This window comes from Lissotriton helveticus, chromosome 8 (genome assembly GCF_964261635.1).
Source record: "Lissotriton helveticus chromosome 8, aLisHel1.1, whole genome shotgun sequence".
In the NCBI taxonomy this organism is placed as follows: Eukaryota; Metazoa; Chordata; class Amphibia; order Caudata; family Salamandridae; genus Lissotriton; species Lissotriton helveticus.
In genome coordinates this window covers 1,153,961,979-1,153,989,549 of record NC_136069.1, presented here as the reverse complement: position 1 = coordinate 1,153,989,549, position 27,571 = coordinate 1,153,961,979, and the positions used below count along the sequence as shown (strand labels likewise).

At 43.9% G+C, this 27,571-nt stretch overlaps 1 protein-coding gene across 1 annotated transcript in view; it reads right to left on the bottom strand.

Moving 5' to 3' along the window:
- The window catches only part of SLC9D1 (solute carrier family 9 member D1), a 291,927-nt gene that overhangs the window by 197,622 nt on the left and 66,734 nt on the right, over nucleotides 1-27,571 (bottom strand). The window contains exons 5-7 of the mRNA XM_078658065.1: nucleotides 24,089-24,217; nucleotides 12,189-12,281; nucleotides 744-930 (exon numbers count right to left, since the gene is read on the bottom strand). Of these exons, the coding sequence (XP_078514191.1) occupies nucleotides 744-930; nucleotides 12,189-12,281; nucleotides 24,089-24,217 (409 nt within the window). The remainder of the gene's footprint in view (nucleotides 1-743; nucleotides 931-12,188; nucleotides 12,282-24,088; nucleotides 24,218-27,571) is intronic.

Below are 27,571 nucleotides of genomic sequence, written 5' to 3'. Positions count from 1 at the left end.
CCAATATGAATCATTTGATTAAGGGGTGAAAAGTGACACTGCCAGCAAGTCGCAACCAGTTCTTCTACTGCGTTCTGGTAGGTGCAGTTTATAGTGTTTTTGAATTACTCACAAGTAGAAGAGTGTTTATCATCAGTAACCAACATTGGCTGCGAGGTAATGACTCCAAAGTAGATTACTCAATGTAATAAGGGGTACATCCAAAAAATATGTAAGAGGCAATGAAGATAAATATAGGGCTTCCTGATCATTAAGAGGCACATATGCCCCTCTGTCCTTAAAAAAGACGACTGAGGGGCTACTGATAGCAATTGTACTTCTTAATCAAATAATTTAATTAAGAAGCTACTTGAGTCAACACATATAGGCTGATAGCCAACCACTATGGTACATCTATAATTAGACTAACTGGTGCTAATCAACACTTATTTTAACTGTCCTACAGTTGTCTAAATCAAACCAAATAACTAGCACTAGGCACAAGGACATCGTATGGCAAAAAATACACACACAATCTGAATGTCCAAATTGACAAAATTGCTAAAACAATTATAATTACCAGCTTGGCATTCTCAAGACCGTGGAAAATGTGGACTGTATGGGACCAGATGTTTTGCTCACACATTAGCTAAGACAATGTCCTGACAAATGGAACCATTTGTAAAATGCACATCTTTTACTTATAATCAGTGGCTCTACCATGTATATTTAAATGATGATGTTCATGAGAAAATGGTACATACCATCCTTATCACCCCGCGAGCTGCTGCCAAGAAATCTGGATACAAGAGGTGTACTAGATAATGACAAACAGGCAGAAATGAAGACACTTTGCTTTGGTCTTATTTGCAAGAAATGTCCCCAGAGCAAGCCGAAAGCAATCATTAGCAGAGTCATGAAGCAAGGTCCTTGCACAGATATTCTCCAGACCTGAGGGTTAAAAAAACAATTTTCTAATGATATTTGTGTCTTTCATTACCCATTACTCCATGAAATTTCAATTTCTAGTACAAGTTTTGCACAGTCTTAGTTTTGAATGTCCCTACTTTATTTGTTGTCTAATATCAAACACAAGAAGCTTTTTTGCCTCAATACAATAAGTAACATACAGAAATGTAATTTAACAGCAAATATCCAGCATGCTCATTCTCCACAGAGCCACATTTTAGACATCCTCACTATCCTACCCTCAGTGGTGGCTAAGGAATGTGCAAAACTTTAAACTTTGTCTGGTATCGGCACTAAGTGGGGAAGGTCACGCTGGATCAGTAGACCGACATTCATTTTTCAAATCCCTCCTAAAAAGACCTTAATTTACATACCTTTAAGTACAGACAGAAATGTAATACCCCTACCAGAAGAGATAAGATTGGGGGGAATGTATGCAGCTTTCCATGATGCAAAACATCAAAGAAAAAATACTTTTGTAATGATAGTTCACATTTTAAACAAGCAATTGCCTTAACGTACTGTCAAAGAAAGAGTTGAGGGTTTTGTTAAATTTTCTAATGCTCTCTGACGTGGGAATCATATAATGGTTACTTCTCTATTTTTTAAATATATTTTTATTAAGTTTTCTTTACTGTAATATATCATAAAAGCCTACCTATCTTAAGTGAGGAACCACACGGGAAATTCAGATGGTGCATATTTGTTTTTGGACATAGCAATTTGCCAGTAGAAACAGAAATCACAAAGAACTTATCATAATCTGGCCTGCCTCACAGTTCTAATCCTGTTTCCGTGACTGTCCAGGATCTTGGCCATTTTCACATAGTCCAAAGCAGTCCCGTCACCATCCCCAGATTTTATTATTTACATAGACAGACCTTGTCTTCATACGTCACTCTTTCCGACCCATATACAAGCGCCTGCCAGTTTGTCTTTCCCATTTCAAAGACACCAACAGGGAAACCCTTTCCCTTGCAAGGTCATGCTTTGCTAAAATCAGTTCTAGTATGTGGAATGTGAGTTTGCTTCTTGGTACATCTACGTCATTCAGGATCCCCAGCAATACAAATGGGGCAGGGAAGGGACTTCACATTTTAGAATTTGCCCCAGTTCTTGTAATATGCCTGTATTCCCGAATCCTCCTGCCGCCCATATTGTGAGAAGAAAGGTGAATTTACATCTGGATCAGGCGCTGTCTTACTTTTATCACAACTTCCCCAGGATGCATCAGTGCTACTTCGCAGTCTCTATCTTCCAATACTTCTAATACTACTTTCTATTTAGTCCTCAATTTCTGTAGCCCATCCGGCATATTATTCAGGGTCCTATAGGTGGAAGGGATGGTCCCTTTTCCTTGCTCATCTAGCAGCACTCAGCATTCTAGTGTGGTGATCTCAGGGTTATCGGAAAAGTCTAGCTCTCTGCCTGGAAGATGCGTCTATGCTGGGTGTACTTATACATCAATCTTGCTCAGGCTGTATTCATTCTGCAGGCTAGAGAATAATTTCACATTGTCCCCCTCATGCCTGTAACATCACCCTGGAGATACCAACGATGTCCCATGCCTTAAACGCTTGCTTATGGATTTCCTACAGCATAGTCCCTTCCAATAGTGGTGTTTTCACAGTAATCTTACTCTTCCACCCTAAACACAGAGTAGCTCTATCCCAGGCCCGTAATAAAGTCTGGGCGGTTGACAGTAGCTCTTTCTTCCCTTGCCACCATACGTGTAGTGCATGTGTGAGGGTGTTGTCATCCATCCTCCCTTTGTAACTGAAGGGTCATCTCTGGGTGACAAAATTTAATCAGTGATAGGTAAACTGCGTGCGGCCCAATAACAGGCTCCAATACCTGGGAGACCAATTCCACCATAGTATGTGGATCTAGTGGGTATTTTCATTGCTATACTCAGGATTTATTTTACTTATAAAGTTTTATATAGCGCAAACTTGATCCCGAAGGATATCAGAGGGCTTTACAATTTGAGGGAAAGGAAGGTAACAGTTCAGTACGAGTCAAATGGGGAATCTACATAGGCATTGAATCAAATAGTGCACACATAACAGACCGTTTACAAACCTGGGGTAAGCGAAGAATGAGCTAGTGGATGAAACATAATGACATAAGGGGAGCAAATACAATAATAATATACAAGATTAACAACCAATACTGTAGTATGTTCGATGCGATTAGAGCTGAAAGTCGCCCCTCGGGTTAAGGTAAGAACTTATTCATGAGGAATCTTTTTGCTTCCAGTTTGAAAGCAACCTTGGAAGAGATTCTACGAATTTCCGGTGGGAGAGAGTTCCACATTTTGGGTTTCAAGAGGAGGGAATTAGAGCTCCTCGTCAGTCTACCCCCTCCGGATAGTTCTAGCTTTTGCGCAAGGTAGTTGGGGATTTTGAAGTGGAGGGCTTTGTGCGATAGGCAGGCAATCTTTAGTTGAATTCTAGCTTCGTAGGGCAGTCAGTTTAGAGATTTTAAGACCGGGGAGAATTGAGCATTTCGCTTGGTGCCGTAATCAATCCGGCCGCCGCGTTCAACGAAGCCTTTAGAGGGGCCAAAGTGTATTTGGCGAGGCCACATAGCGTAGCACTGCCATAGCAAAACAAGCGCATGGACCACTTGCTTGAAATCTGCTGGAAGTAGGAAAGGTTAGAGATTGCTGAGTGTTCTCAGAAGGTGGTTAGCTCCCTTGCACACATTGCTAATATGAGTCTTCATATTCAGATGCTTGTCCAGGGTGATTCCTAAAGATTTAGCTGAGTCAATAATGCGGGGGGGGGGGCAGTTGAAGGTGGTGAGTTGGTTCAACCAGAGGTCGATTTTAGGAGTGTGTTTCGAGGGAGAAATGACAATGCCTCTCCCCCCATACTAGTCTGTAGTTCCTAGTGTATCCAGGTAAAGATTGCCTCTGGTATCGTGTAGTGCATATCCTATATTAGGTATTATAGCTGCGGCAGAGTAACCATTTTGTAGATTGCCACCATCATCATAACTGTGAGCTGGAGGGATCACGAACAGCCCAGGAACTGCCTGGAAATGGGCCAGTATCTGCTCTATATTTCCTGTGAAAAACAAGTTTGCTTCCGTGTTACATGTATCCTGAGGCATCCAAAACCTACTTCAGAGTCTTTCATTCCGGGGGGGGGAGTTGTCCAGTTAGGAACAGACCACTAATTTTGTATAGTATAAACTTTTCCCAGTTATTTGTATACCCCCTATGTCATGGATAGTTGTCTGGGGGTAGTCGTAAATTAGCAGAATAGTCATTGGCAATAGATCAATGGCAGCACAGAGGGTCCCTTCATCGACTGGAGGGTCTCATCGACGTTGAGGAGATAGCTGATGTCGACAGTGGCGCCATCAACGCTGGCGACATCAATAATACCTTTGTGGACGAGGAAGATGTACTTGTCGTTCTAGTCACTGGAGTCACTGACGCCTTTATAGTCCCCGGAATGGAAGTAGACGCTTGTGTCAATGATTTTGTCGTGTCAGCTGACGACGGGATGATTTTCGGCGACTGATCCATTGACGGATGGATTTTCTTCCCTGGATGCTTCTTAAAAGGAGTCGCAGGTACCGATGAGGAGGAAGAATGAGCTTTTTGTGAGAGAACTAATGTTACGCAGGCGCTCTACTCACAGATCTATCAGCCCCAGAATCCTTGCTGTGAGAGCTCCCTCTCTTGGAGTCCTTTTCATGGGAGGTTGAGCCCTCACTTTTACGCTTCTTCCCAGAGGAGGAATGAATCCTTTCTCTAGGTCAAGTGCCACCAGTGACCCCCATCTCTGACTTCATGTGGGTTATCTCATCATCTGCATGAGATGCAAACTGTGTAATACCTGAGAAGGGAAGAATTATAAGACACTGTTTTGTATCAGGTTTTAAGCAACACACTTCTTCTCAGAGTCAAACCATGGTAGTAGCCACAAGCAGCTAGTTCAGAAGAATCAGCCACAGAACTAAGGAACTGATTAAAGGCTAGCCTAAAACCATTTAGCACTTCTAGGGAGTCTGGTCTGTGTTTTTTTGGGGGAAATTTTCACAAAACATTTTGAGTGAATCCTAAAGTGCTCTGTTGTACCTGCCCAATAAGGCCACAGAGCTAGGACTTTTCAATCCCATTGCTGAAGTACTGCACATCCTTTTACTTCCTGAAGTCAGTAGATTGCTCTGTTCATTTCGAGCAATGGTAGGGGACGGTTTTGTGGTCTGGTGTTTCTTGGCTACCGACACCCTTACAGAGTCCGGTGGAGGGGCCACCGGCAGGAAAAGAGGGACTTGATCAGGAACCCTATACTTCTTTAAAAGCCTAGTAGGAAAAGATTTGTCTGAAGCAGGCATTATAAATATTTGCATTACTGGTTCAAGCAGACTTGCATCGCTGCTTCAAACAGACCAGGTACCCAAAGGAGAAGAGGTCTTTCGAAGGACAGATGGTGGAATGTCTTAAATATTACCACTGACCTCACAGGTGGAGGAAGAATCAGAATATTTACTTTGATGTTTCTCCTACTAGAACCTCACTGAGGGACCGCTTCACAAATGGCCTCTGCACTCGTGGCAGAAGCCCTGCAGGTGTGTGTGTGAGTGTGAGTGTGTGTGTGAGAGAGATATTATAAAAGTAGCACATATTCACCTCAAGCACTTGATCATACTAATAGTTCTATCATTTATTAAATCACCACATTCACCCTTGTGAGTACAGTAGCCACATTGTTTAGTTTGCTTGCTAATGCATATTTTGTTATAAGAAATGTGTTACTTACCTGTAACGGCAGTTATCCATTATTGGTATCTTTCATAGATTCACATGCATGAATCATTCCCAGTCGTCAGGGTGGGAGTCCCCGGTATATAAAAGAGTAAGGTCATAAAGACATATACATAGTAATAGGCCAGAGGCCTCATTAGTAACATATCCATGTCCTTTTATAAAAAGGACCAAACTGTGGCCAAGAGCCAATCAGATATCACCACCCTCTAGAACCTTCCTGGAAGGAGCCCTAGTCCCTCAGATTTTCGTAAGCACAGTGCTAAGTAGTACCTACTGAGAGAACCAAGGTGAGCCCTTCCAGGGGAGGTGGGTGGGTTGCATGTGAACCTATGAAAGATACCAATACTGGATAACTGCAGTTACAGGTAAGTAACGCATTTCTTATCCAGTATTATAGGTATCTTTCATAGATTCACATGCCTGAATCAGAGTAGCAAGCAATACCCAGCACATTTAGTAGAGAACAACCTGTAAAATCACATGATAATAGAATATCAAACATGAAATACAGTTAGCGAAATGTGCAAGAAGGTAATAGGATGGAGGGATGAAAGGAAGAAGGCTCACCTCTAGAGAAATAGATGGCGTAGCACCGCTTGACCCACCGCTGCATCCTTCATCAGCTCTGAATCCAAGCAATAGTGCTTGGGGAAGGTATGAGGCGTCTTCCATGTTGCCACTCTGCATATGTCAATGAGGGGTAACCCAGCGAAGAGCGCCATCGAGGTGGAGACCGCTCTAGTGGAGTGGGCCTGGACTTTAGAATGCAGAGTATGTCCTGCCTGCTGGTGGCAGAAAGTAATGGCTGCCGAGGTCCACCTTGAGATGGACTGCTTTGTCAATGGAAGACCTTTCCTGGGCCTGCTAAAGGCAATAAACAGTTGGTTGGATTTTCGAAATTGTTCTGTTCTATGGATGTAGAACTTCGGACATCTCTTGAGGCCTAATGAATGGAGAGACCTTTCTGCTGCGGTGCTTGGATTCGGGAAGAAGGACCGCAGAACTATAGGCTCATTCAGGTGAAAGTTGGATGGAACCTTTGGTATGAATTTAGGATTAGTTCTTAAGATAACTCTGTCATGTTTGAACTGTAAGAAAGGATCTTCAATGGAGAATGCTTGGAGCTCACTCACTCTTCTTGCTGATGTGAGCGCTAGTAAGAGAGCTGCCTTCCATGATAGATATTTGAAGTCAGCTTTGTGTATTGGCTCAAACGGGTGCTTCATTAACTGAGCCAGTACGATGTTGAGCTGCCAGGTGGGTGGCAAAGCCCTCACTGGAGGGAATGTCCTGAACAATCCTTTCAGAAACTGCTTGATCAGTCTATTGGACCAGAGAGAAACACCAGACGCAGAACGCCTATACCGAGATATAGCCGCCAGGTAAACTTTTATCGAGGCGTGGGCCAACCCTGAGTGAGCCAAATGAAGCAGATAAGGAAGAATCAGTGCCGGCGAAGATTCAAATGGGTGTATCCTGTTTGCCTTACACCATATACAGAATATGTTCCACTTCAGGGACTACGTCTTGTTGGTACTGTCAGCCCGGGCCCGGGCCAAGACTACCCTGCATTCTTGAGGAATGTCTACGTTCTGGAACTCTCTGTACTCAGGAGCCAAGCCGATAATTTGAGAGATTGAGGATCCGGATGTTGGACTTGCCCGTTGTTCATTATCAGGAGAGTCGGGCTTGGCCTGAACGGAATTGGCGGTTCCAATGAACAGAGGTGAAGTCCGTAACCCAGTGTTGGCGTGGCTATCAGGATTAGGGTGCAATGCTCCGTCTTCATTTTCCTGAGAACTCTGGGAATCAGGGGAAATGGAGGAAATGCGTAAGCGAAAACATTGCACCATGCGATGGAAAATTTATTCCCGAGAGACCCCTTCTGGGGATGCCAGCTTGTGTAGTATTGGCATTTTGCGTTGAGTTGCGTTGCAAACAGATCCAGGTGAGGCTTGCCCCAACGGGAGAATACGGAGTTGAGAAGATGTTGATCCAGCTCCCACTCGTGGCAGATGGAGCGTTGCCTGCTTAGAGAGTCCGCCAGGGTTTTGTCTACCCCTGGGACATACTCTGTCCGTAAAGAGATATTGTTTCGAAGCAGCCACTTCCAAATACATTGAGATACTAGCGACAGCATCAGAGATCGAGTTCCCCCTTGTTGTTCAGATAGTGCATTGTGGTGGTGTTGTCCGTTCTCACAAGCACTGGGGAATCCTTGATCCGAGGCAGGAATGCTCTTAGTGCCAGGTAGACTGCCCTCAATTCGAGAAGGTTGATATGCATCTGCTTCTCTGTCTGAGACCATAGTCCATTGATCTGGAGCTCTTGCAGATATGCACCCCATCCCTCCAATGAAGCATCTGTGGTGATCACATGTGGAGAGATTGGAAGCAGGAATGGAAGGACCTGGTCTAGATTTTGAGGTTGAAGCCACCAGTCTAGGGCCTGCACAATGAATGGAGTGATCCGGATTAGATAGTCGAAGGATCCTGCACACTGGATCCACTGGGTGATTAGTGCCTCCTGCAGCGGCCGCATACGAAGACGGCAGTGTGGGATCAGCAGGATGTTGGAGGACATCATCCCCAATAATGACTTGTACAGTCGCACCGTGATGGTCTTCTTGGCCTGAATCCGGGTTGCTAGAGACCTGAGTTTGAGCTGACGTTCCTGTGAAGGAAAGGCTTTTTCCTGATCCGTATCCAGGACTGCCCCCAAGAAAGTGAGGCGTTGGGAAGGCTGAAGGACAGACTTTTCTTGGTTGAGAGTGAGTCCCAGGTTTTCGAAAAGTTGCAGACAGGCGTCTGAGGACCTGCTCACGCCTGCGAAAGTAGGTGCCTTGACGAGCCAGTCGTCCAAGTAGGGGAAGACTTGGTGATGGTGTTGGCGCAGATATGCTGCCACCGGAAACAGACACTTTGTAAAAATGCGAGGAGCGGATTTCAGTCCGAAGGGCAGCATCCTGAATTGGTAGTGTCTGCCCGCCACCGCAAACCTGAGGAATTGTCTGTGGTTTTTGTGGATCGGTATGTGGAAATAGGTGTCCTGGAGGTCTAAAGACACCATGAAGTCCTTTGAATCGAGGAGATGCAGCACCTCCGGAATGGACACCATTCGGAACGACTGTTTCTTGAGGTATCCGTTCAGGTCTCGTAAGTCCAATATAGGTCTCCCTTTTTTCTCCTTCTTCCTTATTAGGAAGAATCGGGAATAGAATCCTTTGCCTTTCTGATCCCGAGGCACTTTTTCTATAGCTCTTTTGTGGAGCATTATAGAGAGTTCTTTTTGTAGGAGATGTAGATTCTTGTGGTTCATTGGACGTGGAGGATTCGAAGGAGGAGTCTCCACAAACTCCAATGAATGTCCAAACTGGACTAGCTGAAGGACCCAGCGATCTGTTGTAATCTGCTGCCAATTGTGGAGGAAAAATGAGATTTTTCCTCCAATTGCGTAAGGTGGAGAAGAAATGGAGGCCTGCGGTAGAAAAAGGTCATTGCCTTCTGGCTGTGTCTTTCTTCCCTCCGCGTCCACGAAAGGAAGATTTGTTGTATGATGATTGATTTTAATGCTGCTGCCTTGGTTTGTACTGGGGTTTGAACTGCTGGTTTGAGTTGTACGATGATTTATACCCCTGATAGCCACCTCGTGAAGGTTGTCCTCTTCCTCTGGAGCCCCGAAAGGAAGTATTTCTGAACTGAAGAGTACCCAGATCTTTCGCGGTCTCAGTATCCTTTTTAATACCTTGCAGCATGTCGTCTATGTCTTTCCCAAACAGCAGCTGGCCATCGAACGGCATGTCCAATATCTTGGCCTGCACTTCCGGTCGGAAAGATGTGGCCTTGAGCCACCCGTGGCGCCTTAGGACCGCAGCCCCTGCCAATTGTCTGAATCCTGTGGAGGCGATATCCATTCCTACGTCGATTATTTCAGAGGCTGAACGTTCGCCTTCCAGAAGGATCTTTTTTGCTTCCTCTTTTTGGTCCTCTGGGATAGTACCCAAATATGGAGCAATATCCGCCCACATTTGGCGGTTGTAGCGCCCTAACAGGGCTAAGGAATTAGCCGCTCGAACAGTGAGGGCCGACATGGATGAAAACCTTTTGCCAATGTTATCCAGTTTACAACCCTCTTTATCTGGTGGCGCAGTCAACGCCGCCGATGGATTATTAGATTTACGCTGCGCAGCTTGGGTAATGACAGAGTCTGGTTTTGTGTCCTGTAAGGCATGCAGGAGCTGTGGCAGGAGCCTTATACTTTTTGTCGAGCCTGGGTATGACTGGAGGCAAAGATGAAGGATTCTTCATTATTTTCACCCAATGATCCCAAATATACTCAATAATGGGAATGGATCTCACAGCTTTTTAAAACGGCTCTTTAAAGTCATACAGGAAACACTCCAGAGGTTGCGTGGTCATTTCGATTTTGAATCTTGAAGCAGCCCTTTCTAAGATGTTGTGGAACCCTCTGATGTCTTCCGGAGGCGAGTCTGCCTGTGCTTGGTCAGGGGAAGCCGGAGCTGGAATAACATATTCATTCCATTCGTCTTCCTGCAATTCTTGTTGCTCGCCCTCATCTTGTGCTCCTCCTTCCTCTTCTTCATCATCAGAAGACTGTACAGAAGTCAAATAAGCAGTCTCCGGTTGAATGACCAGTGGAGGCGGCCTAGGGCGAGATGGAGGGGTAGGTATCACAACTGGCGGTTGCGGCACTATCGGAGGAGGCGGATTGGAAGGAAACCGCTGCTTATAATCCGCAATGAGAAATTGTAAATCCGTCACTATGGATGCTGGAAGACACACCATAGGTGGAGTAGAGTGATATTCCTCCTGGAAATCCATTCCTTCCTGATCCAGATCTTCACATTCTGAAGTTTCATGGATTTTAATGTTAAGTTCTGATGGATTGGTAGCATTCTGAAACAGTGAGCCATCCTCAGAATCCTCCGTGTCCAACAATTGAGCCGGCGGCAGTGGCTGGACTCTACTTGGTGAGGTCAATTCTGGCGTCAAAGTACGCTTAGTTATCCTGAAGTGTGTATACGAGTACTTCAAGGAAGGCGATCCTGTCGTTGGTGAGCCCGTCGACGGTATGGTCGTCGACGGGGGGAACGTTGACGGTTATAGCCGGCATTGACGGCGGCGTCCTCGTCGACGAAGGAACTGTCGACGGCAGCGTCGTCGACGGTGTTTTGTTCGTCGACGGCAGTGTCGACGCTGGAGACGTCGTCGATGGTCCCGTCGACGGCTTCATTTTCGTCGACGCTGGTGTCGACGTCGATGGTCTCGTCGACGATGGAACTGTCGACGGAGGTTTCACTGACGTCGACGAGGATTTCGTCGACGATGAAGAAGGTCTCATCGACGTCGATGGGGCTTTAATCATCGAAGATGATTTTTGTTTCGTCGACGAGGGAGCACTCGTCGACGAAGGCTTCGTCGTCGATTTTTTGATTATTATAACAGACGGAATGGACCTACCCGTCGAGGCTGAAGTAGTCGTCGACGTTGAAGAGAATGACGATGCCAGTGATGTGGAGATTGTAGTCGTCAACGTTGTTACAGTCACCACAGAGGATGTCCTGACAGGCTTTTTAAAGGTAGTATCCTGAAGAGAAACATTCTCAGCCCTGGCCTGTCAACGAACCTCTGAAGACTTGGGCGTCTTCTTCTGAGGTGGCTCCAAAGATGGTCCTGGGGATGACGTTCTAGGCCTTTTCGGAGAGGAATGAGTACTTTTGATGGAACACTCACTCTCCCCTGAAGAGACAACCCGGTCCTTGTCTTTAAGTCTCTGGAGTCAGAGCAGCAGGCGTCCCTCTCTGTCCTTCAGAGTTTTTGTCGAAAAAGTGCGGCAGACCTTGCAATCCTTTGCAGAGTGGTCAGGGTAGAGACAGTAAAGGCAGTCTTCATGCCTGTCATCCACATGAAGCCTTTTTTTCCCCACAATAGGCACAAGATCTAAAGAGACCCTTTTTAGGAGTGTCAGCCATGATCAACTGAAAAAACTCCTCACAGAGAACAAATTCTGAGTGAAAAATATTGAAAAAGGTAAAGAATACCAGAAAAGCTGAGCAGAGCTCAGAGGAGACTCCCTTAGCACGACGTGCGGTAAAAAATCTGAGGGACTAGGGCTCCTTCCAGGAAGGTTCTAGAGGGTGGTGATATCTGATTGGCTCTTGGCCAAAGTTTGGTCCTTTTTACAAAAGGTCATGGATATGTTACTAATGAGAGGCCTCTGGCCTATTACTATGTATATGTCTTTATGACATTACTCTTTTATATACCGGGGACTCCCACCCCGACGACGGGGATTGATTCAGGCATGTGAATCTATGAAAGATACCTATAATACTGGATAAGTTTGGGTTCACACACCTGAAATCACAAAACCAATAACAACTAATAGGGGTCATCATTCATTTTTAAAAGCAGAACAAGCAATTCGAAATTACCTTTCTCAGTCGATCAGGGGAAAACTCCAGACCAACAAGGAAAAGGGTGAAAAATACACCAAACTCTCCTAGAGTCTCAACCTGTACAATGGACTAAAAAGCAGATAACAGTTAATTGCCCTATCCAGTAACTGTTGCTATTTTCTTCAAATTGTTTTTCACACAGCATCAGTTTGGGAGCTTTTCTTTAAAAAAACAAAAACCTGTTCAATTGGGATATATATATTTATATATATATATATATATATACACACACACACACACACACACTGATGTGGGAGGGTACACCCCCTTAGCTACAATAAAATCAAGTTTTCAATATTAATTGTTCTGCCAAAATAGTGCACCAAAATACAGACTATCACAAGATCGTGAGGAACTTACCAGGGGAAGGTATATATTTACTTTTCTTAATACGTACATACATATATGTATATACATATATGTATATATATATATATATATATATATATATGTATATATATATATATATATATATATATATATATATATATATATACACACACATATATATATATATATATATATATATATATATATTAATGTCAAGGTATGCAGATGTGGTGGTATGAACCGTAAATATATGCTAAACTATAATCTTACCTTCTCTACATTCTGACATGGACAGGGACAGTAGGACATGAAGACATTGGCACTCAGTATTGAGACATATATCCCACACTTAGGATTCAATTTTTTTCATATTAAGACATATCTATCAATCACTTAGTCCTCATAAAACCCTAAAAGTAGATGAATTAAATATCATCTGACAAATAACACACAAATTTCACTTTTTCATTATTTATTAAACAAAAAAGTGACAGTTGCACAAAATAACCTAGAGTTGTCATCAAGCATAATACACCTCAAATCTACATATAGGATGGGCAAAATTTCCAGATAAATGTGTTAATTACTATTTTGTTCATTTTCATGGACAAATAAAAAGTGTAACTTTTGGGGCTAAGTTTGCAGGCCAGCAAGTGGTTTTACTGTAGGGGAAGATTGCTAAAAAAAATGTATATTTATGGTATTTTTCTGCAAGTAATATTTACCAAATGATTAAAGGGGAGTCTTTTTTTCACATGGAATGTTCTATTATCTCCTTAACTTTAAATAATTTGTTTAAGCTCCTAAAGATTGGTACATTGTCTTCTTTATTAAAATAGTACAGACATTATTTACAAGGTTAGAAAAACTTCATATTAATAATAAATATGTATAGAAGTATTTAGGAGTTGTAAAAACTTGTGACTGGTAGAATAAAACGCTAGTTATCATTACTTCATTAAGTTATCTGTAGTTTATTAAAGCAAATTAGTTTTCGAAAACTCGCTGCAATGGGATCCACAGCTGCGGAAACAAAATACATGGAAAAGCAAACCGAAAATGGCAAAAAAATGTTATTGATTATTTTCAAGGAGCATATATTGCTAGTTGGATTCCAGCAGTCACTATGTTTTTGCAGTGAACATTCGGACATTACAGGAAAAAAGGAAATAAAGGGGCGGGGAGCAAGTTTTATGTTCATCAAGTACCTAAGGATTCAGCAGATGAAGCATTCTTCTTAAGGTTCTCATATCTCTCTATACACAAAATTAAAAAGAGGGATAAAGAAATACAAATTCTGCAAATAGAATTAACCTTTGCTAAAATGATGGGGGGGGCTCGGGGATCCTCACAGACATAATTCTAGGCACCGTTTCCAGGGAGGTGTCTATCAGAGGGACCCCAGTTTTAGTTCTCCTCACCTACCTCTCACCTGCTTCCCTAAATGTCCCTCTACTTTTACTTTTCCACTCTCCTTGTAACTCCAATCTCCGGCCAGTAGCTCTGCAGAGCATCGTCGCCAGGCATGCCTATTTTAACAAAAATTGGGTTATTTTGGCCCACTTGAATTTATACATTTTAGTCAGGGGTTGCTGTTTTTAAGCTTGTTAGACCACCAAACACATGCATTTTGAGCTTCTTTAAAAGCCAGTCTCTAGGCATCTGCCCGGAAAGAGGTAAGCTGTTGGGTAAGGAGCACCCAAGACGTTAATGCATAGGGAATCTGAAACATCTTGGCTAATCATTGATCCTGAGTATGTAAAGCGGGGGGGGGGGGGCGGATCTTCGAATTTACTACTCTGTAGATTCACTGACATTAGTACCTAGAGCGTTTAACACCGGCAGCACTCATAGAAAAAAGAAAGGCAGTGGTGGATACCATCATGGAACAAGGCTCTAAAAAACAAAAAGATGTTGTTTTTGATCTTTGCACTTACTTCAGAACTGCATAAATCAAAGTAAATTGATTTTGGGTAAAAGAATCAAATCAAATCAAAAATTCTTTATTCGGTTATTAAAGCAGAATAACCATAAAAGTACATATAAAATCACATTGAATTAGTAAATTCATTATAAGCACCATTGTAAATACATAAACACTTTATCATAATACCAAAAGATTTCTACATAATTCCAGGAACAATTCAGCATAATTTCATGAACGATACATTGTAATTCAGAGTACCATCGTTTTTCGTAATTTAAAAGAATTTTTTAAAAACGAGGAAATAAATACGACAGTTAAAATATTGTCCAGTTTCTGTACAGCTAGAAAGGCAGGGCGACAGCGATTTACATCCATAATCTTCAATAGGGGGATGACCAATTTTATTCTAGGCTTGATATAAAATTTACAAAAAAAAAGAATGTGCATGTCTGATTGCTCTGACAGGTTGTCACAGGGACATGTGATCAGGTGTTTTGACCAATCATTCGTGTCTGGGAAACTAAATAACCAAAACAATAAATTAAACCTGAAACGAGTTAATAAAAACCTCTCGTAATTGCTCATCTGAAGTTTGACGTATGGCTGCAATTTATTAGAAATAACAATTTGTGCATGTGCCAATACAGTCTTCTTTTTCAATTCTGTTTGCGCTCTGCATTCATGTAAGTATCCCATACACTTTTCTTTCAGAGCTTTCCTTGAGATATTGCATAAAGAGGTTGGGTCATTTAAATAATATATGGTTCCCAGATCCTCGAAAAATTTCTTCACGTATGACAACCAAAACATTTTATTCTTCTTTTCTAGGCCTAACACATTGTTCAAAATCAGACGATTTAGGCCACATTCGTCAGTTGTCCAAACTCTATACCATAATAGTATCGGGGCAGTTCTTAAAATATGTACAAGATATGGTTCCCCAAGTTCTGTGTGGCAAGAGTACGTGGATACACTTCTCGGAACACCCAGAAGGTACTTCATAAAAAGATTTTCTACAACCTGTAGACGTGTCACATTGGCATGCCCCCACAAGCCCGCACCATAGGTCACTATTGCTAAACAAGTGGCCTTATATACAGTTAGCATTTCCCCTATAGGCTTCCTTCCAATTTTATGGCTAATATTTTTTAACGCCATTATGGCTTTACAATACAGCAATTTTCTTGTCTTGATTGTAATGTTCCAGTTGCCAGTGTGATCAAACAAAACTCCTAAATAGGAGAAAGTCGAAGTAAAATCAACTGGGGTCGTACCAATAAAAACTGCTTTCCTCTTTTTATTTGTGCCACCACCACAAATCATAGTAAAAGTTTTTGAGCAATTTATCTTTAAGTTTAATCCACTCATAAAATTTGCAAAGGAGGTAACCAGGGCTTGCATGGCCAATGGAGTTCGAGCCATCAGGACAGCATCATCGGCATACAATAATGCGGGCACTGGTCTATCTCCTACCATTGGCAAGTCCCTACATTCCTTTAAAAGAGTTTTCTCCACGTCGTTTATATAAAGTGTGAAGAGGAGTGGGGCTAGCACGCAGCCTTGTCGTACGCCCCTGCCTATACCAAAAGAATCCGTGCATTCACCGTTTTTTCCAAATCTAATTCTCGCAGATGCGTCCTGATACAATTCCCTTAAAAAGTTTATAATTGATATGTCTACCCCCATATTGCTCAGAACCATCCAAAGTTTATGGTGTGAGACACAGTCGAAAGCAGATGTAACCTATAAAAAGTTAAAAATATACGACCCTCTTTGGCCTTTATATATTTCTCTGTTAAAATGTGTAGGTTCAAACACTGGTCAATTGTACTAAGCCCTTTACGGGACCCGTATTGTAGATCGCAGATTATATTGTTTTCATCCGCCCATATTTGAAGCCTGTTTAAAATGACCTTTCCAAAGACTTTAATAGTGCTGTCAAGAAGTGAAATAGGACGATAGCATTGACAGCTAAGTCTGTCTCCTTTTTTAAATATTGGAACTATCAGTGACTCGCGCCACGATTGCAGGGGACCATTCTGAAAAGCAAAATTAAAAACTCTAGCCAGGATTGGGGTCCATAGATCAATATCATTTTTATATAGATCTACCGGGACCCCGTCAGGGCCTGGTGCTTTGCCCCCCGAACTTGCCTTGATACTAGCGCTGACTTCTTCTATAGAGAAATCAACATGTGCCTGGGTATTGTGTAAAATGGGTTCTTCAGTATTAGGAGTTACAGAAAGTGAGCGATCTCCTAGCGAGCATTCAGCAGAATATAAAATTCCGAAATGCTTCACCCACTCCGGTGCGGATATTGCTACCTCTATTGTGGGAGTACCATTATAATTAGAGAAGGGGGAGTTTACAACTTTCCAGAATGCTGCTGAATCTCGACTTAACGAGGCCTCACACAGAGCATCCCAAGTTGCATGTTTTATAGTATCTTTCCTCTTTCTTAGCGCCGGTTTATAAATGTATCTGCATTCCCTAATTAACGCCCTGTCTTTGTCTGGCGCGTGTAATGCATGTTTTAGATTTGAATATGCTTTCGTACACACTGAATCGAACCAGCTTACTCGGGGTTTTATGGGGCCTTTAGTTTCAACCCAGAGAAGTTTTTTAATTTGTGTGACGATTAAAAAAAAATTATTTACAACAGCGCCTTCCTCGATATTTACATCAGTGCATGCCTTAAACTGTGGCCACGTACTCTTCACTAGTTTTTTGAGAAAGTCCTGAGGGACTATGTTTGACCATTTTAAGGCATAACCATTTTTCCTGGACATGGTGATGTTATCCAATTGTACGTCAGGAGTACCTAACAGACGTAGAGTGCTAAGAGTACTTTGCAGTCCAATTGTAAGAGGATAATGGTCGCTCAGTGAGTTATCAAGCGTACTACAAGACTGTATCATTCCCCCATGTCTCACAGTCATGATTATATAATCAATCGTTGTTGTAGCCCCTCTACCACAGAAAGTGGGGACAAATGGACATTCTGAGGTGACCAATCTATTTACAAACCCCATATCGGATCCGAACATAATTTCGCTTATATGATCTCCACACTTAGGGGCCGATTATGATTGCGGTTTTTCCGCATCCTCCGGGCCGGCGGAAGCCACCGCCGGCCCAGAGGATGCGGAAAAACCGCAGCGGACCTACCAAAGACCCACCGCCACATTAGGATGGCTGGTGGGTCCTGGTTACCGTCCGCAGCCTTTCCGCCGCGGTTGGCTTACAACCGCGGCGGAAAAGCTCTAATATGGTGGCGGTGTTTCTCAGACACCGTCCACCATATTAGGAAGGGCTTGAAAAGATGTGGAACTTCACTGCGGGGGACCGTTGCGGGCCCCCTTGGTGAAGGGGGGGTGGGGGGTGCACATGGGGGGTACCTATGGTACCCCCCTGCATTTGTATGCAGAAATCGGCAGGCACCGCGCGGTGCCTGCCGCTTTCTGCATACAAATGCAATGTATGCATTTTTAACATTGCGGCGCGTGCAGCTTGAAGCTGCACCCGCCGCAATGTTAAAGATAGAGGATGTGACCGCCACCCTGGCGGTCACATCCTAATCTGCACGGGGGGAACGCCGCTGCCCATGCGGACGTTCCCCCCTACTCTATGGTGGCGGACGGACTCAGGTCCGTCCACCATCATAATGTGCCCCATAGTGTGTTCAAAGTGGGACAAAAAAGTATCTTTGTCAAGCACAACACCACAGGTACCTTTTTCCGCTCTTGCACATAGGGAGCAATTAAAATCTCCTGCCCAAATTACACAGACATCTCTAGATCTTCGGGTCAGCATCGCTTTTATATGCCTTCCTAGTCGTTTAAAAGTATTGTCCATTTCCTCCAACTGGACATTGTTATAAAAATTTACTAAAACCAAGGAAAAATCAGAATCAATGGAAATATGGAGAATATGATAAAACCTATCATTAGAAACAACATTAATTTTAGTGTATGACAACATGTTTGATACGTATGTGCATAATCCCCCTTTTGCCCTTCCATGGGGTGAACGAATTGCTGGAGAAAAATAGGTCCTAAAGCCGTTAACATGATCTGGTTCTATAGACCAGCTTTCTTGTAAACAAATAACATCCTGAGCATTCACAAGATTAATCCAGTTTTAGTTTTCCAGCTTAGACCTTAGACCAGCTATGTTCCAGCTCACCAGTGCCAATGTTTCCTTCTTCTTTGAACTGGCTAACATAACCGGGGTGACCTCAGGTTCCAATGTAATCTCTCGGGATATATCTATTTCTAAACTTCTAGATAAACTAGACATACTGGAGGATTGCTCTTTTCTTATGGGATCTGTGAATCCTTCATTATCCTTACTCTCTATCGCAATTAATTCACTCATGTCAGAGGCAGGACCTATATTGATTGGATTTATGAATGGTCCAGATTTTTGAGTGATTATAATATCAGGGAGTCAGTCAATGTCCTCCATTCCTTGTAAAGCATCAAAGTGAATAAATGTTGGGACATTAAACGTGACAGCCTGTCTATCCCAATCCTCTACTTGCCGATAGGGGTTTGATCTAAGTACCCTACAGTTCATTGATGGGTAGAAATAAGACAGATCCCGGGTTTGAACCCCAGCAGTCCCTCCAAGTGGATTCTACCCACAGATGTGTCTGAAAATACGTCTATCTCTGAAATGTATGATTATACAATCCCCATGTGGATCTTTATATGTATGTCCAATCCAGGCCACTCTACGCACATTTATAATTTCTGCACGTAGATGTCCTGGAAGCGGTCTATATGTATTTAACCAGTGTACCACCTTATTATTTAAAATTGCAAAGGATTCCTCTCTATTATTCTGTAGTTCGGGGACGCCCGTCAATACCACAGTATAAGGCATTGACTCTGGTGTTAAGTCTATGCGTGGGTGTCTAGCCCTCAGGATGTCGATACTCTTTTTTTGGTGAGCCTTTTGCAGGGTTTAACCCTGTTTTATCTGTTAGAGCCTCCCTTTCCACCGTTTTATTGGGGACTTTGTTAGATGCCTGCGCTCTATTATCTAGGGCTAGAGGTTGCTGTTTTGGACGCTTCCCCCCTTCTTTTGCTGTGTTAGATGTTTTTTGGGGAGGTTTAGGGACAGTGCTAGCTATGGTAGGGTTTTCAGCAGGGGTTGCTACGTCCACGTTCAAATCCCTCATATTGAGCTGTTTCAGCATATCCGAATTGCCCAGAGCCAAGTTTTCTAGGGACTCTATTTTATTTGTAAGAGTTTTAGTTCTTTCCAGCAGTGGTAAGATTAAGGATCTCAGCATCTGCTCGAAATAAATCATAAAACCTACGGGGTTAGGTGGTAACGTTTCCGGATCAACCGTGGCACTATCAGTGCCACTATTGATCTCAGACATAGTTGGATAACCCTTGCTCACTTCCCCATGTTGTCCCTGAGCGGCAAAGGTTAATTTTTGCTGTTTAAATCTATCTTTACCCATTCCCCTGGTTGGCTTTTCAGTAAGATTAGTTTTTCCCTGGATACTTTTCTGGCCCCTCTCTCTTTGAGGAGGGCTCTCATTGCGGAGTTTAGCCGATATGTTGGAATTCGTCAATGAGGAGGCTCCCGAGCCCTCTAGATTAATAACGTCGTCAATTATAATAGAGGACTCCACCGATGTAAGGGGTGGTTGTAATGAGGGTGTTGATGACAACCTAGTAGCTGAGGGGGAGGTTAGCGAAGGTGTACATGGTATTTGAGGGGTAAAATGGGTATCTGCGGGTCTAGGGAACGCTGCAAAGGAATCCATGAGCATTGAGTCTGAGATATTTGCTAGTGTTACAGAGGTATTAGTAGTTAGAGAAGGTAAACACATGTTAGGGGGCAGCGAGAGCCGTCTCTCAGTTCTCTCAATGGCAGTGACGACCACCCCTATAGTCTTCTGCAACATCCTGTCTATTGCAGTTAGGGTTGGCAAAGGGGTGGTGGTGCATTGTTTCCGTCTTGAAGTGGAACGCGTAGTCATAGGAGTGTTTTTGACCATATTTTACAGGATAACGCGCACAAAATAAATGTACCTTAAGTGCCCAGCGTACATCCAAGTCACTCCTGCGTTTGTATACTGGGACCAAGGGACAGGGCCCAGCCCAGCTACGATCTGCCGCGGACGGCCACAGACGGCCCGCCCTTTGCCCGGGTTTAGCCCGGCGCGTCCCGCTACGCGTAGAGAGTGCTGGTCTTTTGTGCGCTTCCTGGCGCGTAGGTGGGCGTGTGCGGCCGGTCAGCTCCCGCTATGCTTTATGGGAGGCGTAGTCCCCCCGCTCTGCGGCCGCAGGTGTTTCCAAGTTGCGGCGGCGGGGGGACTAAGGATGGCAGGTAAGACTCTATCCCTGCTCAAGGACGAGCATAGCCCAGGAGAAGGGTTCAGCAGGTCGGCAGAGTTCCCCCAAGCAGCGGCAGGAACTCTCAACTGCAGCGGCGTCTCCCGTGATACCAGAGGTCACAGGTGTGTGTAATTGAAGCAGCGTCTCCCGCTCCACTGCGAGAGCGCTGGTCTTTTGTGCGCCTCCTGGCGCCTAGGTGGGCGTGTGCGGCCGGTCAGCTCCCGCTATGCTTTATGGGAGGTGTAGTCCCCCCGCTCTGTGGCCGCAGGTGTTTCCAAGTTGCGGCAGCGGGGGGGGACTAAAGATGGCAGGTAAGACTCTCTCCCTGCTCAAGGACGAGCACAGCCCAGGAGAAGGGTACAGCAGGTCGGCAGAGTTCCCCCAAGCAGCGGCAGGAACTCTCAACTGCAGCGGCGTCTCCCGTGATACCAGAGGGCACATGTGTGTGTAATTGAAGCAGCCACTCCCCAAAAGAATCATACTAAAGCTAAATCAAAACAATTATATTTAATAAGTTCTCAACTAAAAAATGCCAATGTAGAAACCACGGGCTGCGCACAGCTGCTTCCAGAGCCTCATTCCCTAGCATTCATACATTCTGTGCTGCTGCTAGGGGCATTATGGTCGCCTGCATTTCAAACACTCACATTTCAACAACAAGCAGTAATGAGTGTGTGTTAGTGAAGTACAGTTCAAACACATAGGTTTTGAGCGATCCAAACGTGGACCATGAATCAAATAACAAATGCACTATGAATTGAGAGAACATTTTGTACTCGAGCACTAGACTTGCAGTCTGGCAAGGATAATGTGTCCAACAAATGCTTCTTGTTTTTTTTTTTGTCAAATCTGTTTATTGGCATTTGAAATTTTCACACAATACAGTATGAGTTTCGATCAGTACGGCGCAACAGCCTGAGCATGTCAATGGTTCATTCAGATGCCTAGTAACATAACAGTTAGGAGCCACAGTATCGCAGAAACTAAAGATAATCGCCCAGAGCTGGCTATAACTCGGAGTGCCTGAGCAGGCAATGTCCAGATTAGTCCATAACTGTCTTTGCGTTGAGCCCTGTATAGTAGCAGGGTTCTGGGTTGATCCCCCCCCAGGCTGGATCTACTTACAGAAATGATGTTTATGCAACAACTGTGAATGAACAAAACCAACAGCAGCAAAACCACAGGCACATATTCATGCCGACCCCCCCTCCCGCCCCCCACCCCACAGCCCCCCGCCGCGAACTCGCGCACCCCCGACCACAGCTGCTCCTATACTCAAACAAATGCTTCTTGTTGTCAAAAGCTGTGTCTGGAAGATGGGACCAAGCAAGTAAAGAACATTAATGCACCCTTCCTCTGTGACAGTAGGGAACAGTCATTGACTGGCCTTGTGTTGTTAGTGTTTGCTCATCATAATTGGTATGGCGCTTGGTACATCACACAACGATAGAGGAAAAATGGCCTGCTTGATGCAGTACAATAAGGCAGGGACAGTATTAAAATCCCACCCTGGGATGACACCCTTCCTTCACTCATCCGCTCCGTGCTCAAGATGATCTTTATGACAACATGTAGTGTGGCTGTGCAGTACAACAAATACTGGTGACTGAGAAATTGTACCAGGTCTCAGACAGGTATTATTTTGCATGTTATGGTTTTGTATTGTATTTGCATTTATATAGCGCTTACTACCCCTGATGAGGCATTGACGAGCTTTTTCGGCAAGTAGCATGCTACTCCGGAACCTAGGAAGGATTAGTGGTGAATTAGAATATAGTGAAATATAAAAGAAATTTGAGTGGTGGATATGTTAGTCAGTTATCTGATTGAGAGGGATATCGGAGGGATAGAAGAGGGAAAGAGGTTTGCATTTATATAGCGCTTGCTACCCCATATGAGGTGTTGAAGCACTTTTTTGGCGAGTAGCGAAGGGATGTCAGTGATCAGAGCCTCATAATATTTGTATCGGAATAATCATACAGACTTTATACTATGTAAAAACTCAATACAACTGTTACAAACTGTGAATAGTAAGATAACTATTTAGTTTAGGAAGTTAAAGATAAGACGGGTAGGCTTTTTATCTTAAAGATGACTGTTAAGTTACAGTTCTAAAAGATATTTGGGAGTATGAAAGTAATTGGACTAGGTTGTTAAAAGCTATACATTTTGATCTCAGTCAAAACTGCATCTGGTAAATAGTACAAGCCAAAAGTATTACAAGACTTAGCAAGTGATAAATGAAAGGAAGACAGATGAAAACTCTTCAAAGTCTTTTCTTGCCTACATAATCCCTAAGTAAACAGTATTGTAATTAAGATCCAGTAAGATGGAGAGGTCTCGATTTAAAAGAAATAAAATCTTTTATATTGGTAATACCCCCAAATAATCTTTAAAGTGTCTTCACTGTTACACCTGCATCTATACTGAATATATTGTTTTTGAACTATTTGTTGCATTTAGGTATAATGTTAAATCAAGTGCAAATCAAGCAGAAATCAAAGGTTGAAAATGAGTTTTAATGTCAAGCTTATGTACTCTTATTGTCCGCTCTGATAAAAACACTGTTGGGTAGACTACATGCACAAACAATCTTTGTGTAGGGGTGACTTACTGCAGAATTTACCAGAATAAATCACAACTGCTCCTGAAAAAATATAACTGTCAATAAATCCCTATGTATTTTTTAAGTTGGGTGTGTCTTCTAAACAAACTAATATATATTTATAAGATCAAGCATGTTTTAGACATTTTAAAGAGTTGTAGAGTTTTCTTACAAATCACACAATTTTCAATACCTTGAATATCAGTGAAAAAAGATTTAATGGGGATTGAAATGTTCACACACTGGGTAACAGTTTTTCACCGCTCTTTCCACTGCTTGAATTGAACTTCTTTTTACTCAAGGGAATTTATCTGGCACAGATGCTGAGAATTTCAACACTCCTTGTCCTAAACCTCAAGACGAACTAGGGAAATTAAGTATACGATAAAGTAGTAAAGTGGTCTGCGTTAGAAGAACTTTGAATATATGCTCTCTGCCTGTGAATAAAGCAAGAGAACCTCACCCCAGGACATCTAGGAAACTGAGGGGAACAAAGTTAATCAAGTAATTTATTATATGCAATAGGAATGTTTTAATCTCTGTTCCTCTCAGCTATGAAGGTGTGCACATAGATATGAGCAGTTAGAAAAAGTACAAAAAAGCCACTGAAGAAATTCAAAGCAGAGAACATTTTCTCCAAGTACACTGGTCTTACCTTTATACTGTTTAACCCAGATGGACCCAATAATACCCCACAGATGACATATCCAAACATGGTGGGTAGTCCAATCATTGTGCATAGCCAACCACAAGGCAGAGACAGCATTCCAATTGTAACAATATCCTAAAAGAGAAGAAACATTACTTTAGCTAAAAATTGTCTAATTGTTTATTTATATAGCACATGCAATGTAGTTGCAGTATTTGTGGCACTATCTTCATATGCATGCAAATAGTTTCACACTTATTGGTTTCCAAGACAATTAAAGAAAACACCATCACTGTCTCTCCACCTATAGTCATTAAAACAGTACCCTTGGATTCTTCAAAGTAGGAATATAAGGTTCATACAACATTTTCAAAATGTCCAACCTTGTCAAATTTTAATATGGTAGCTCTGCGACAATTCTTCAAAACAAAAAGATTATGTAAGGGCATATGGCCACCTGTGTCCAGTTCAATAAGGCGATTCAAAAAGGGGGTGGTGATGGACAGAGTATCTGAATTAAGCAGAACACTCCAACCCAGTCAAAAGATCAGGGCTTGATCCATCACCGTTTTTTAGCTCACTGCACCATCCCAGTTCAGAACCTGGCTACATGCAAATTAGTCTGTCCCTGGCCCAGTGCATCATGGGAACAGGGCAGACCAAACTACCAAGCCAATTCTTTACGGGAAAGGAAACAAGCTTCCGGGGACCGGTTTCTGGCATTGCAGCCGTCTTCGGCCCGGCTTGCTTGAATCCTGATGGTGCAGTGAGCAAGGGACTCATGTCTGAGCATACCCTTCCACTCCTATAGTGGCCAAAACGATTCAAAAAGGGGGTGGTGATGGACAGAGTATCTGAATTAAGCAGAACACTCCTACCCAGTCAAAAGATCAGGGCTTGATCCATCATCGTTTTTTAGCTCACTGCACCATCCCAGTTCAGAACCTGGCTACATGCAAATTAGTCGGTCCCTGGCCCAGTGCATCATGGGAACAGGGCAGACCAAACTACCAAGCCAATTCTTTACGGGAAAGGAAACAAGCTTCCGGGGACCGGTTTCTGGCATTGCAGCCGTCTTCGGCCCGGCTTGCTTGAATCCTGATGGTGCAGTGAGCAAGGGACCCATGTCTGAGCATACCCTTCCACTCCTATAGTGGCCAAAACGATACAAAAAGGGGCTGGTGATGGACAGAGTATCTGAATTAAGCAGAACACTCCTACCCAGTCAAAAGATCAGGGCTTGATCCATCGCCGTTTTTTAGCTCACTGCACCATCCCAGTTCAGAACCTGGCTACATGCAAATTAGTCTGTCCCTGGCCCAGTGCATCATGGGAACAGGGCAGACCAAACTACCAAGCCAATTCTTTACTGGAAAGGAAACAAGCTTCCGGGGACCGGTTTCTGGCATTGCAGCCGTCTTCGGCCCGGCTTGCTTGAATCCTGATGGTGCAGTGAGCAAGGGACTCATGTCTGAGCATACCCTTCCACTCCTATAGTGGCCAAAACGATTCAAAAAGGGGGTGGTGATGGACAGAGTATCTGAATTAAGCAGAACACTCCTACCCAGTCAAAAGATCAGGGCTTGATCCATCACCGTTTATTAGCTCACTGCACCATCCCAGTTCAGAACCTGGCTACATGCAAATTAGTCGGTCACTGGCCCAGTGCATCATGGGAACAGGGCAGACCAAACTACCAAGCCAATTCTTTACTGGAAAAGAAACAAGCTTCCGGGGACCAGTTTCTGGCATTGCAGCCATCTTCGGCCCGGCTTGCTTGAATCCTGATGGTGCAGTTGACCCTAGGGGGACCGGACAGTGGGCGGACCTGCCTGAGAGACTGCAGACTACAGTCGAGGGGATTCAGTACCTCGGTGTCTATGTGACACTGGACAAAAGCAGGTCGTATAAACGGAATGTAGAAAGGATACTAGAAAACTTCATAGCAGACGCTAATCGGTGGCGGCAGCTCCCTCTCACTATCTTAGGACGAGCGGCCATGTATAAAATGATAACACTACCAAGATTCTTGTACGCACTCCAAAATGAATATTACTCTCTGCCGCGAAAAGTGTTTGGGAGAATAAACGCGGAGCTGCGAACCTTCCTCTGGCTCGGCAAACAACCGAGAATTGCATTGTGTACCTTACAACGCCATCAATATAGCGGAGGGATATCACTTCCGAACCTGGAGGCTTACTATTGGGCAGAGCATTTAGCCCCAATTAATGATTTGCTTCATGTCCCGGCAGACCACCCCACATACGCCCTCGAGAGGCACACCATGGCCGCCAGACCTTATACGCCCTACTTATACGGGGGTAAGGGGAGGGAGAGACTCCTACCAGCCACTAGGCTTACCCTCGAGATATGGAACAGAGCGACAAGATGCACTGGCTGGGAGAAAAAACCTTCCCGCCAGACCCCGCTGTGGCAATGTACCTGGCTGACAGAGCTGAACAAATTGAGAGGCTTCCAAAGATGGGACGACATAGGGATTTCAACCCTAGGGGACGTGATGGCTAAGGGGGAATTGAAGCCCTTCCAGGCATTAAGGAAAGACTTTGGGTTGCACCATACACAATATTTTAAATATGTACAACTGCGTCATGCTTGGTGAGCGGAAAAGATTCAGACGGATGCGCTTTTGGAATATGCGCCACTCGAGGGCCGCCTGCTCCAGGAACGAATCCCGGAAAGGGCAGTATCGCTCACATATAGAACATTGATGAATAACACGACAGACGACTTGGGTACCCTCAGGAGGAAATGGGAAAATGGAGGATGTTGACTGGGACACGGTACTGATGCATCCTAGAGAAGTGGCTATTAAGTCCAGGCTAAGGCTCATCCAATACAATGTTCTGCATAGGACGTATTTTGACAGGGTGCGACTACATAAAATGGGGAGGATTGGCGACACGAGATGCCTGAGATGCGGAGGTGTGGGGGGAGACTTCTATCACATCATCTGGTCCTGCCCTACGATCCAGACCTACTGGGGGAGGTGATAAGTGAGCTGAGTGAGGTCCTTGAGATCCCCTTACAGATGGATCCTAAGTTGGTGCTCCTAGGGGTGACAAATGATGTCGATCTCGCCAGTCCCCTGCTGATCTTCCTGGTCTTGGCCCTAGTTATAGCTAAGAGAGACGTGGCCAGATACTGGGGAGCGGAGGCGCCGCCAAAGCTAGACGAATGGAGAAGAGGGTTAGATATCTATATGGCAGCGGAAAGAGTTACATACAAGGCGAGGGGTTGTCCCAAGAAATTTGGTAAGGTTTGGGGTAAACGGAGACGCTACCATGGATTAGATGGGGGGCTCTGACATAGGTCATAAGGGGCGGCAGGGTAGGTCGGAACAGAGACAGCGAATAAGGGAATGTGGGGACATGAGGATTTGATGTGGCGCAGAAACATACAGATAGAAGCTAGGTTGCTTGACAGGGTTGGGATGTATGACACGATGCTGAATGGGTGGGGAGTGGATGG